This window comes from Patiria miniata, unplaced genomic scaffold, assembly GCF_015706575.1.
Source record: "Patiria miniata isolate m_02_andy unplaced genomic scaffold, ASM1570657v1 HiC_scaffold_20, whole genome shotgun sequence".
NCBI lineage: Eukaryota > Metazoa > Echinodermata > Asteroidea > Valvatida > Asterinidae > Patiria > Patiria miniata.
This window is the reverse complement of record NW_024037059.1, coordinates 29,240,613-29,254,336: the sequence shown is the minus strand read 5'-3', so window position 1 is coordinate 29,254,336 and position 13,724 is coordinate 29,240,613. Positions and strand designations below refer to the sequence as shown.

General features: G+C 42.1%; 1 protein-coding gene and 1 pseudogene across 1 annotated transcript; both read right to left on the bottom strand.

Moving 5' to 3' along the window:
* Positions 1 to 7,073: 7,073 nt before the first annotated feature.
* LOC119729060 lies at positions 7,074 to 8,121 on the bottom strand (annotated as a pseudogene).
* A 2,938-nt stretch (positions 8,122 to 11,059) lies between these two features.
* On the bottom strand, positions 11,060 to 12,394 carry LOC119729112 (C-type lectin mannose-binding isoform-like). Its single transcript, XM_038201628.1, has one exon. It carries the CDS (start codon positions 12,248 to 12,250, stop codon positions 11,459 to 11,461), a length of 792 nt encoding a protein of 263 aa, XP_038057556.1. The 5' UTR covers positions 12,251 to 12,394; the 3' UTR covers positions 11,060 to 11,458.
* Between the last annotated feature and the right edge of the window lie 1,330 nt (positions 12,395 to 13,724).

Below are 13,724 nucleotides of genomic sequence, written 5' to 3'. Positions count from 1 at the left end.
TCTTTTTTGTGATGCAGCGTTTAATAAATACCACGAGGCCATGACCATAGCGGTGAAGACAATTGGGGTATTGGCATCTTAGGGGCAATTGAGGGTGTGGGAGGATGGGTCTACACTCGGAACCAGTCTGGTAACAGTTTAAATGATGTTGCCTAAACGTGACACCTGTGGCTTGATAAGCCTTTGTCTTATGATCAGATGCACTGGTGGTAATCAAAGGTGTGGGACTCCATTAGAGGGGCGTGTCCTCCTGCTTGGAGCCAGTGGGGTGACAAATGCTACAAGCAACTCAGCGAGAATCTACCATGGGCTGAGGCAAAACAGGAGTGCATCAAGATGGGAAGCGTCTTGGTCATGCCACAGTCTCAGGAGGAAACTGAATTCCTTCGGGAGAACCTATAGAGGCCTATTTTCGAGTAGTATAATAGGGGTGTAAGTGGCGCCACCAACGTCAAAATAGTCAGCCCCCACAAAAAAAACACCAATTTTTTTTCTGCAGCCCAAAATTGTGGGCAAAATTTTTTGAAAAAATTTAACTTCTAACAAAAAAAAACTGTGAGCCCCCCCAAACCAAATCCTGCGTGCGCCACTGTATATGCCTTGTTTACTCATCATCACTTTATTGCTGGCTCCAAGAAAACGAAAATGATCACGTTTAGAAATTAATCACATATTTAAATGAAGTTGTTGAAAATGTTACAGCAAAAACTAAGATGAAGATAAAATATCTATTTAAAAAACTCTTTTCGTAACTGAGACTTTTATTAATCCTGACTGATTTACTTCAAAAGGTTATGGAAAGAGACATTGTTTTAAAGATGTTCAGAGTATTTTGAAGACTCCAACAGTAATTTTCGCAGTGCTCATTTTTTTGTGAGTAGTTTTCTGTAATTTCACGAAAAACAAATCTGAAATTCGAACAATCATTCAAAACAAAATCTTCACCTTTCTTCAATAAGCGATATTGAATGGATTATTCTCCGTGTTGTGCATAATAGGTTCGTGGGAGTGTCGGGATGGTACTACCGATGTGGTGTACACCGACTGGGGGCGGGGTGAACCTAACAACGGCCACAGAGAAGACTGTGCGGTGGTGACAGATAGTGGTGTTTGGAATGATGTAAAATGTGAGGATCGCGCTGCCGTTATCTGCAAACGCCCAGCAGTAGCCAGCACCACAGCTGCAATTTTAAATACAAATCTACCGACGACAACGAGATTTGATTAAAATTGATCAACAACGAGGTTTAGTACATTTTAGCATTGAAATGTTTACTTCTAAATTAGAATCACCAAAGTATGGTAACGAGTTCATCTGTGTGCCATTAATTGGCTTCAACAAAAGAAACAGCACCATTAATGACAGCTTCAGAAAGCATATCAATTAAGCAAGCAAGATGTATAAACATGAGAGACAAAACTCAAGCAAGCAGAATCAAAGAAGTCAAGAAGATTGAACAACGTAGGTTCGCATTCACACTTAGAGTAGACAAGGCGAAGCATCGGTTCAGCCAAATCCCCAAAGCGTGAAGTGATTTCTAGGTGTCGAACTAGCTCCAGAAGAGTGTCATGAAAATAGTGCTCCAACGTTGAGGGCTGAACTACTGCATCTCACCGGGGTCTTTAACTAGTGTTACTGCAATCAATCAGATGGGGGGCCTCGTACTATACTTTCAATGGGGGCGCTGTTCAAATCCGACCATCATTAACACTATATCATAGAATAGTGTACAAATACCCCCGTAATAAAACACAGCTGGCTCTCTCCGAATTTTGGGCACAGGCGGACATTATTACCAGTATAATTATTTTCGGGTGTCGGAGCGGGGGTGGGGGGTTCACATGATTGTTTTTATGTATTTTTATGAAACAAATCGAGTCCAAGCTGTGGGGGGGGGGGGGGTGACCCCCTAACCACTTGAACAACCCCCCCCCCCCCCCCCCCTCTGGATTCCTGCCTGCGCATTATTGTTTATCGAGATCACACACGCGACATTTACAGCAAAGAAAATACTACGTCCGGATCGTTCTCGGTGCATACACCATGATTAGGTATCAAAACGAAACTGCATTTATGTTTTTGACAGATGATTTCAGCTTTTCACATCAGCTTATCTTTGCCAGAAATCGGACAGTAAACATAGCTGAATACTACACAAACAGGACGTTTTGGCTTATCTGCGATACAATCATTTTAAAGCAATAAAACCCACAAACCCCCCACCACCCCCAATAATAATATATTTTCATTAAGTGTTTTTATTTTTCTTTCAATTTTTAATATTAAAATCAATTTATAAACAGCTGACAGACGGAAACAAATAGGATACAATTTAGATCTTGAAGGTAGAGTAGATCATTATTTTGTCATTTGTGCACATTTCTTCGTTTGAAGCAACAAAAGTTCTCAAAATCTAAAGATGGGTGCTCAACAACTAACCTGATGAAGTTTTAGGTCTGTGAATGCTGTATATTCCGAGAAAACAATATTCTAGGATCTCGATTTCAATTCGAAAGTTGCAAAGTCATGTTTTAAATTGCGCCCAAAATCTGCATTCGGGACACGTTCTCATTCAGCCGATTGTAGCTATGTGATGTCACGCACTGAACCTACGAGTAACAGCAACCGCGCGCGCGTGTGCGTCGTGTCAACGCTTGCGCGCATCACTTACCCATTCACGGATTCGCCCAATTACAAACCAACTAGCCTACTAACGGACATTTCCAAAAATGTGTCACTTGGCGCATCTTTGCAAATTGCCTTATTTCATTGTTATCTTCAAAATGACAGCATTCCACTAACAGGGAGTTTGGTGCCATTGCTATCTCTAAAACAAAGTAAGCTTTTCAACAAAATTTGGTCTGTTTCTTTTCGGATAGCTGCAAATAGTCTGTTTCTTTTCGGATAGCTGCAAATGACCTACTCTCTACCTTCAGGCAATTAGTTCCAAAATACTCACACGTATGTACCCGCATGACTGAATTTGGTACAAGTTGAGTGAGGACGCAAATTGAAATGAAAACTGTTGATTCTTCCATTGCCTCCCTGCGGTTTGCTACTGAAACGTTCTGCAAAAAAAACGTATGAAAAATGCTTGAGTTTGTGTGCCAACCATAATGATAGAAGAACTGTTGGGAAGGGATTTTTGGTCAAACATCTGGACAATTTCCACGGCTTCAATTTGCTTCATAACTACGGAATAAAAACTCAGTCAGTTGCAGGATTCAGCTTTATATACCTTCGCCAGTTACCACCAAAAACTGCAGGACATTTTAGTAGTCATGGTTGGGTGGAAGGCTAAATATAATGTCGAAATGATGAAACGTTCATATGTCGAATTTAAACAAGTAAGCGAGGAATACTACGTGGTAGCACAACCAAGTAGGGAATCAGAATTGAACTCGTTAAACACTTCAAGAGAACGATTGATACCAAATCTACATTTATTTTTCCTTTCATGTACATATTTTGTTCTTGGTTGGATATGAATAAATGTTATATTGAATTGAATTGAAAAACTGATTATAATCGTTTTATCGTACGATTTCATAAACACTTATATTACTGTATAGTGGTCTTTACTTGTGTAGTTTGCAGTAAAATTTAACAGCCGTTGTGTGGTACTGCCTAAATCTGTCACTCTTGCCAGAACGACAAAAAAAGTATTGAAAATAGCAACAAAGAATGCCAACTGCATGAAAACAAAGCGGAACTTAGACGGTGGAAATAAGCCTCCGTCATAATCACGTAACACTCCGTTTACGTGTGTGCTTTTCTATGGTGCTCAGTGGACCGTAGGCCCCACTGGCTCCATAGGAAAGTGCACATGTAAACAAAGTGTGACGTCTCAAAAAAAATTCTCTCCAACTTTCACTCGGGAGGTAACACACTGAGTATACAGTGTTTATACGTCGGTGAAGGGCAAAACCTAAATTTGATATACATCACCCCGACGCAAAAATCACATCTTATGATGATAGTCTCAAATCTAATAAAGTGTGACGTCATTAGTACAGAGGCTTATTGATACACAAAATTTGATGTGCCTCGAATTCTCAGGATGCTTAAGACTATTATTCAATTGCAGTCAAGTAGGATATTTCGTTATTAATTTCAAATTTTGTTTTCTTATGTTTGCAAATATTGTATATTGCCTTTAACGGTTTCCACAGGCAAAGCGACATAATTGCCATTATAAATAGTTGATGCCTTTGTGAAATTAATTTTAGCTTCTTTTCAAGCGGCAAATGCTCATTTCAAATAAATAATATATTTGTGTATAATAATGAGAGAAATTAAATTTAAAATATGGTCGTTGGCAAATTCTCATAAAAGTAACTTCCAGTCTGATGACGTCATGAGTTTGAAACCTTGCCAAGTTATCTGTGGTTAATCAAAGAATATCAAGGGTCGATTTGGTAGAATTTGAACCCATGGTTTTAAAAGTAAAGAAAAGAAACAATATTTTATGTGCCGCTAGGGGGCGCCCTTTCGGATGATGACGTCATCACACTGGTTTTTTGTGTCTGGCATTCCTCACTAAACACTTTCATAATATATGTGTCTGTAGTAAAATGCTTCCGCTTTTGAGTTATATTCAGTTTTTATTGCACTTCCGGTAACACCGGAAGTGAAGGTCATGCGGTTTTGTGTCTGGGAACACAAAATGTTCAATATAAGGCAATTATTATTCATTGCCGCTATAAAAAAGTGCAGCACCAGCCCAGGAATGAGGCGATCGGGGGGCTAAATTTGCAAAAACAATCATGAATGGGTATACTGTAGTAATTGGGAGATTTGTTGTGTTCTTTGAGACACCGGAATTTAATGTTCCAGGCTAATTTGTGCGGGGGTCGGTTATTGCTCCAAGTTAATTGAAATTTACTGGTGGCATCATTTGGCATTGTCACGCATTGTGGTAATGGGGCGTCATACATATAGTGGTGACAATGTCCAATTACATGTATTACTTTTATGTGACATCCGTGAAGGCTCTCAGGCATGACTTCACGCTGTTGTGTGCCTTTACTTTGTAGAGAGCATTGTGATAACTTAATTGGCAGGCAGTGGGCAGTGAAATGTTTTAAACAAAGACGAAGGAGCTTCCTTAGTTTTCAGGGGTTTTTCTCCAATATAATAGTTCATGTTAAGAGCCCGTAGACATAATTTTTTTCTGTTTAGAGATCATGACGACTCCACAGGGGGAAAAAGGAGGGGGGGGGGGCATGGAGGATATGACCCCCTCCCCCTCCCCCCCCCCCCCCCCCTTAATCGTTTTTGTCGGCAAAATCGTTGTCTTGTCGGCAACATCAGCCCCGTCGGCAAATTTGCCGGATTGAAGAGCACCAATTTTGTCCGATACTGTCCATGATAGTCCGATTTGAACGGCAGCCCCATGGGAAGACTGAAAACCCAATCCACATGTGGACCTGGCCAGGAATTGAACTCGGGCCATGGAGGTGAAAGGCCAGGAAGAACTTCTGCGCCAACCCGATTAAAACAGACAAATTGTGATCTGCAGTCTGCCAGGGAATAAAATTACAGTCAGGCTGCGACTTGACATCTGCACTTTTCCCGTCAATTTATGTATCTGATCTTCCAATCTCCAACGAGATGGCACCATAACAAAAGAAATAGTTGAATGGCTATGATATATAGCATCATAACCCCAAGACAAAGACACTGATGTTCTGATAAATCATTCAACAACCTAAGATGGATCCGGCGAGGGGTGGGGACGTGGGGGGAGTGGGGATGGGCGATGGGCGACAACTATCGGGGGGGGGGGGGAGTCACAGCAATAGGCTAGGGTGTGTGTATTATACGGTCATGGGGGTGCCCCACTGTCACATATTGTGACAGGTGTATGCCCACCCCTCCCCGGTTCCTGTTATGAAGTTAGATTGCTTAAAGTTGTTATAAAATCCCAATCAATATATCACAAAGAAAAATATTGTGAGAGTTATTTTTCCTTTACCTACAACACCAATAATTAATTTATTCGAAAAATGAAACTTTACAGAGCAACTAGGGTACAGATTCATCGTTGCGCAAACAAATGTGAATTCAAATGAATGGACTGTAGTCATGTTTTCATGCCAACGATTTGAAATTTTCAAAAAAATGTGATTTGAACACATTTGGCAACTTGAGAAATTCTAATTCGCTTCCAAACTGATACAATTCAGTTTTCAAAACCATTGGGGCAGCCATAATTGAAAGGACTGTTAATGATACACGTGAGTGATTTAAAATTCCTTCAGTTTGTGTAAATAAAGAAAAGGACGATGGTAATAACTTAAGAAATATTAAATCACCGATATAAGGCCAAAAAAAAAAATATTCGGTCTCTGGTCAGACCAAAGTTCCGGAATTGACGCAGGGACGCGGCTTCTTTTTTTTTTTTCAAGCTTGGATTGAACAGACAAAGTGGGGTATTTTTTTGCTTTTTTGGTGTCCTCATGTACATTGGTGTCCTCCATAATTTGCCTTGGTGCTCTCGATCATTTGCCTTGGTGCAATTTCCCATTCCTTGGTGCTCTTTGGTTAAAAAAAAAATGAGGAGGTGCGGCAATAGAGGGCGCTGTTGGAGCTACCGCGGAACATTTTGGGGAAAAAAAAGATCGACGCGCATGATTAAAATCGACGCGCGCGCTGACCAGAGACCGACTTATTTTTTTTTGGCCTAATCGATCTTATATTTTTGTTGCTGAAAAAATGCAAACATTGCAAAAACTAGAACTACCTGCGAATGTACAATGCATTAACGCTTCAAAGTTGTTATTTAATTTGCTGGGGAAAAAACTTCCAACGATTTTCATCAGTTCAAAAAGCTTTCAATCCAATCCTTGTCGTGTTCACAAAAAGAACAGAATATTCATCTTCTTTACTTCAAAGTATATCCCAAGCTTTTTTTCCTCTTCAGAACAAAAAAAAAAGGAAGAAAGAAATGCCACGTGATCTTAATATTAAGAACAAGTGTCTTGCGAATATTTTGTCATCCGGTTTTCAAGAACCAAATTCGATTTTTTTTTTTTTAGTCAGTGTACAAGTTTAAGTTTGTAGAGTGCATCTTCTCGGTTCCAGTTACTGATTAACCAAAGCACACCTCAGAGTACATACAGAAGTAATCGGTCTTCTGAAACTTGTCCTTATCTTCGGAGCTTGTGCTGTTGTTCAGCTGGCATATCTTCTTCCCTCCTTCGGTTTTCTTGATGTTGAAGGAGCGGCATCCGGGCTCCTTGGCGCAGGCTGTGCCACAGGCGACCACGCCCTCGGTGATAAACTCCCGGATGTTTTGGTCGAGGAGGCAGGTTGAGTTGAGAATGCGACCGTGAGTGTCGGTAGAGACGCAGTATTGACGGGGTTGGGTTGGGAGACGAGCACAAGCTGCATGACGAACACAAACAACCCTCAACAGATCCCCACAGTATGCATCATCCATCGTGTCATTAAAACGTGCGGTTATGAACACAATCTTGATTGCCTCCGTAATTATCTGGTTGCCCAGCATCCCATACCAAGAAGGGCTCGCCTCCCTCCTGACCGTCACACTCCCAAGTTCCTTCAACATCTCTGTCATTGCAAGCAATACAGGCGTAGTATTCACCTACCTCCTTTCGTGCCAGTTCTGCCATAAAGTTCAGTTCCTCGAGCGAGCGAGGAGCGGCCATCTTGCCTCCCACGTCTTGGCAAGCTGTCTTGGCGTCTTCCCAATTATACTTTGAGGAAGTGAGTCGATAGCACGCGCTCCCCCACAATTGCCACTCTGGCGGGCAAGAGGATTTGACAGGGGACCGAGAGGGGCAGAAATCTGAATCAGAGAGGGCCCTCATCGATAAAACGGCAACCACAATGGCAAAGAACTCGGACACAAACGCCATGATGAGCGGACAATTCGAAACGTTCGCTTTTCAGTCACTCAAGTTTACAAAGTGTCAATATTTCTGAGACCGGACTTGGCTGTGAAACGGCGAGAATCACTGGCTGGCTCGAAATGACAACTCCGCGCTATGGAACAGCAATATGAGCAACGTGTTGCACTTGTCAACAGTGTTTCAGTCCGTTACCATGGCAACAGTAATCATCGTTGCCATAGCCACACCAAATACAAACGACGACTGAATTCAATAATACATTTTGCTGGATAGAACATTTTAGGTTGGTTTCCTTTCAACCAGATGTTTGTAATGAAATAGGATAAGTAAACAATTCATAACGTGAAATGTTCGGGGATTTCAGGACTAAGTGGCCCTTTAATACGTCTTCATTGTTTAACACCGTACTGAGTGGCAGCGCATACCGACTAGCAACACAGGCACAAACACTGAAATATTCACGAGAAACCGTCGAACAAAATACAGACAAAATTTGGAATTAAAGCCGTCTGCAAGCCTGATTGGATCTCACCGCAAAAACGCACTGCATACGCATTACGCGGCTTGCGCAACAGTGCGAGAACGCAATCGTCAAGTCGTTAGATTTGTCGCAACCCGCCGATTACGTCTTATACCAGCCGCGCCAGGCGCGGATCCAGGGGGGGGGGGGGGGTTAATGGGGGTCAAAAAACCCCAGCTCTGTCCACAAAAAAAATTTTCATACACATTCCAAAAAAAATAAGTCGAACCCCCCCCCCCCCCGACACCCTCCAAAAAAATTACACTGGTACAACGTCAGCCTGTTCAAAATACGGTACATCATTCTGTAATCTAGTGCATATAATCGTCGCATTTGAACAGCGCCCCCTATTGAAATATGGTGCCAGCCCGAAACTGACCGAAACAATAAAGTCTTTTACACGCGACAAATACAATCCGAATGAAAGTCAATGTTCCTGGAATAAAAGCAACACATTCCTTTTGCATAGAAAGAAATACCCGTTTTAATGAATATGAAGTTCGTCTGTTTTACTATTTTGTTTGGGCATCTTACCCGCACACTTTTGCCAACGAGAAATCTAGAAATCTGCCCGTTTTCCGAATCATAACTCCGCCAGCTAGTGCCAATTTGTCCCCAAAATCGCGGACAAAATTATAAAAACACATTCTTGAACTAATTCAAAACTTTGCCAGCTACTGCCAATTTCAAAATAACACATAGAGAAACAACTGACTTCGTTCCGGAAAACATGCTTACTGCCCTAAACAACAACAACAACAACAACAACAACCACACTATAAACAGAATCTGTTTTGTAAAGCTGCGTACTCTATTCATAGAAGCCACAGGACTGCAGTCAATTACAGAATTTGCCAATAAATCATCTACCTCCTGGCTTAAAATGTTTTTTTTGGCAACTGTACACAGATCGTTGTCATGGTAACTACGGTAAATACAAATTTGATGAAAAATGTAAAGCTACGCATGGATGGCGCTTGTGAAGGCCAGAAATAATAGGCAACTCGGAAAAAGCTATTAAGAAATGAGCTGCATTATACTCGCCGAGTACGAAATTCTTTAATATAAACCACGAGGCTATGACCATAGCGGTGAAGACGATTGGGATATTGGCATCTTTGGGGCAATTGAGGGTGTGGGAGGATGGGTCTACACGCGGAACCAGTCTGGTAACAGTTTAAATGATGTTGCCTAAACGTTACACCTGTGGCTTGATAAGCCTTTGTCTTATGATCAGATGCACTGGTGGTAATGAGAGGTGTGAGGCCTCCATTAGAGGGGCGTGTCCTCCTGCTTGGAGCCAGTGGGGGTGACAAATGCTACAAGCAACTCAGCGAGAATCTACCATGGGCTGAGGCAAAACAGAAGTGCTAATGTAACGCATATCCAGGCACCAGACTGTTCCTCATTTGCATACGTGTTCAAAAATCTTGCACATGCAAATGATCCAATACCAGGGTGAGAGAGCAGGTAGTGATGGGCGCGTACTGTTCGACACCCTGGGGACGAGGTTGTGAAGACCCCTGTTTTAAATCGATGCTACCCTTAACCCTCACTCGACCCATGATTCCCGCTTATCCAAGTTGAAACATTAGTTTCAGGTCGGTGCATGTCGGTTCATTCCATCACAGTCACGTGCAGGTCACCTGACCACGCACAATTATGTAGCAAGATATGTGACAGAGGGACCCCCTCCCCCCGTCTTTTGTGTTGGTCATTGTGTTACCAGAATCTCAGGAATTCTTTGGAGATATCGGGGGGGGGGGGGTCACAGCAATAGTCTAGGGTGTGTATATTATACGGACATGGGGGTACCCCACTGTCACATATTGTGACAGGTGTATGCCCACCCCTCCCCGGTTCCTGTTATGAAGTTAGATTGCTTAAAGTTGTTATAAAATCCCAATCAATATATCACAAAGAAAAATATTGTGAGAGTTATTTTTCCTTTACCTACAACACCAATAATTAATTTATTCGAAAAATGAAATTTTACAAAGCAACTAGGGTACAGATTCATCGTTGCGCAAACAAATGTGAATTCAAATGAATGGACTGTAGACATGTTTTCATGCCATCGTTTTGAAATTTTCAAATAAATGTGATTTGAACACATTGGGCAACTTGAGAAATTCTAATTCGCTTCCAAACTGATACAATTCAGTTTTCAAAACCATTGGGGCAGCCATAATTGAAAGGACTGTTAATGATACACGTGAGTGATTTAAAATTCCTTCAGTTTGTGTAAATAAAGAAAAGGACGATGGTAATAATTTAAGAAATATTAAATCACCGATATAAGGCCAAAAAAAAAGCCATTCGGTCTCTAGTCAGACCAAAGTTCCGGAATTGACGCGGGGACGCCGCTTTTTTTTTTCAAGCTTGGATTGAACAGACAAGGTGGGGTATTTTTTTTGCTTTTTTGGTGTCCTCATGTACATTGGTTTCCTCCATAATTTGCCTTGGTGCTCTCGATCATTTGCCTTGGTGCAATTTCCCATTCCTTGGTGCTCTTTGGTAAAAAAAAAAATGAGGAGGTGCGGCAATAGAGGGCGCTGTTGGAGCTACCGCGGAACATTTTGGGGGAAACAATCGACGCGCATGATTAAAATCGACGCGCGCGCTGACCAGAGACCGACTTATTTTTTTTTGGCCTAATCGATCTTATATTTTTGTTGCTGAAAAAATGCAAACATTGCAAAAACTAGAACTACCTGCGAATGTACAATGCATTAACGCTTCAAAGTTGTTATGTAATTTGCGGGGGAAAAACCTTCCAACGATTTTCATCAGTTCAAAACGCTTTCAATCCAATCCTTGTCGTGTTCGCAAAAAGAACAAAATATTCATCTTCTTTACCTCAAAGTATATCCCAAGCTTTTTTTCCTCTTCAGAACAAAAAAAGGAAAGAAAGAAAGAAATGCCACGTGATCTTAATATTAAGAACAAATGTCTTGCGAATATTTTGTAATCCGGTTTTCAAGAACCAAATTCGAATTGTTTTTAGTCAGTTTGCAAGTTTAAGTTTGTAGAGTGCATCTTTTCGGTTCCAGTCACTGATTAACCAACGCACACCTCAGAGTACATACAGAAGTAATCGGTCTTCTGAAACTTGTCCTTAACTTCGGAGCTTGTGCTGTTGTTCAGCTGGCATACTTTCTTCCCTTCTTTTGTTTTCTTGATGTTGAAGGAGCGACATCCTGACTCATTGGCGCAGGCCGAGCCACAGGCAACCAAACCCTCAGTGATAAACTCCCGGATGTTGTGGTCGAGGAGGCAGGTTGAGTTGAGAATGCGGCCGTGAGTGTCGGTAGAGAGGCAGTATCGACGGGGTTGGGTTGGGAGATGAGTGCAAGCTGCATGACGAACACAAAAAGCCCTCCATGGACTCTCACATCGTGCATCATCCATCGTGTCATTAAAACGTGCGGCTAACTTAGCACAATCTTGATTGCCGCCCCAACTATTTGGTTGCCCATCAGCCCATACCAAGAAGGGCTCGCCTCCTTCCTGACCGTCACACTCCCAAGCTCCTTCAACCTCTTTGTCATTGCAAGCAATCCAGGCCCTGTATTGACTGTCCACCTTTCGTGCCAGTTCTGCCATGAAGTTCAGTTCCTCGAGCGAGCGAGGAGCGGCCATCTTGCCTCCCACGTCTTGACAAGCTGTCTTGGCGTCATCCCAATTGTACGTTGAGGAAGTGAGGCGATAGCACGCGCTCCCCCACAGTTGCCACTCTGGCGGGCAAGAGGATTTGACAGGGGACCGAGACGGGCAGAAATCTGACTCAGAGAGGGCCCTCATCGATAAAACGGCAACCACAATGGCAAAGAATTCGGACATGAACGCCATGATGAGCGAACAATTCGAAACCTTCGCTTTTCAGTCACTCAAGTTTACAAAGTGTCAATATTTCTGCGACCGGACTTGGCTGTGAAACGGCGAGAATCACTGGCTGGCTCGAAATGACAACTCCGCGCTATGGAACAGCAATATGAGCAACGTGTCGCACTCGTCAACAGTGTTTCAGTGCGTTACCATGGCTACAGTAATCATCGTTGCCATAGCCACACCAAATACAAACGACGACTGATTGCAATAATACATTTTGCAGGATAGAACATTTTAGGTTGGTTTCCTTTGAACCAGATGTTTGCAATGAAATAGGATAAGTAAACAATTCATAACAAGAAATTGTCGGGGATTTCAGGACTTAGCGGCCCTTTAATACGTCTTTATTGTTTAACATCGTACTGAGTGGCAGCGCATACCGATTAGCAACACCAGCACATCATTTACACTAAAATATTCACGAGAAACCGTCGAACAAAATACAAACAAAATTTGGAATTAAAGCCGTCTGCCAGCCTGATTGGATCTCACCGCAAAAGCGCACTGCATACGCATTACGCTGCTTGCGCAACAGTGCGAGAACGCAATCGTCAAGTCGTTAGATTTATCGCAACCGGCGGCCGATTATGTTCGACTGAAGTTCGCGGACAAAATACCACTATCAAACGACTTGTCATCAAGTCTACACTAATGCAAGGTTAAACAGTTTCCCATCGAAAGGAATTAGCCACCATTTTATTATAAATGATAAACGCCTCGCCGAGCACGTACCAAATTACTTGACAAAGAGTGAAACCTTTGAGTAATTGCATACTTTGCTCATAATTGCTACTTTATTATCCCACCAATCATTAACTAATTGGATTCCTGTCTATGGCCTTCTGTGTCTTTTTGGTAATCATTAGCACAAACCCTCGGTTTTATTGGTGACAAAATTCCTACACATACATGTATAACGTGTGACATTATCGGCTGTTGATACGTTATCCGTTGGTTATTACATTATCAGTTTTAACAGACGGGCGTCCCGAAGGCCCGTATCGTTTTTTCACGTAAACGAGTCGGGGTACAGTGCACCACCGCCGAGAAATGTCTGCATGGAGGAGCCTTTTTTTCATGTTCGTATCGGGCTCCAATTCCTCTTTTATTTATGGGAAAAGACAGGTCCGGTGCATGCGAATGGCAATTCACGGATAGCGTTATAATGTAATAATTCCTCCCAAATAGATGCAAATTCAGCTCAGAAAACGCCACGGATGGAAAAGTGAAAATAGAAAGTCTGACATTGATTGCGATGCTGGGGCGTCTAGTGAGTACTGCATGGAAAAACTTTAGTTCGGCAACTGTTTTAAAATCCTTCATTGAAATGCAATGCAACATGACCTACTTGGAATACACATTGATAGTTTGGGGGAATTTGAGCTATTTATCCATTTATAGATTGTCAATCTGCTGTAACTTTGGGAGATACGAA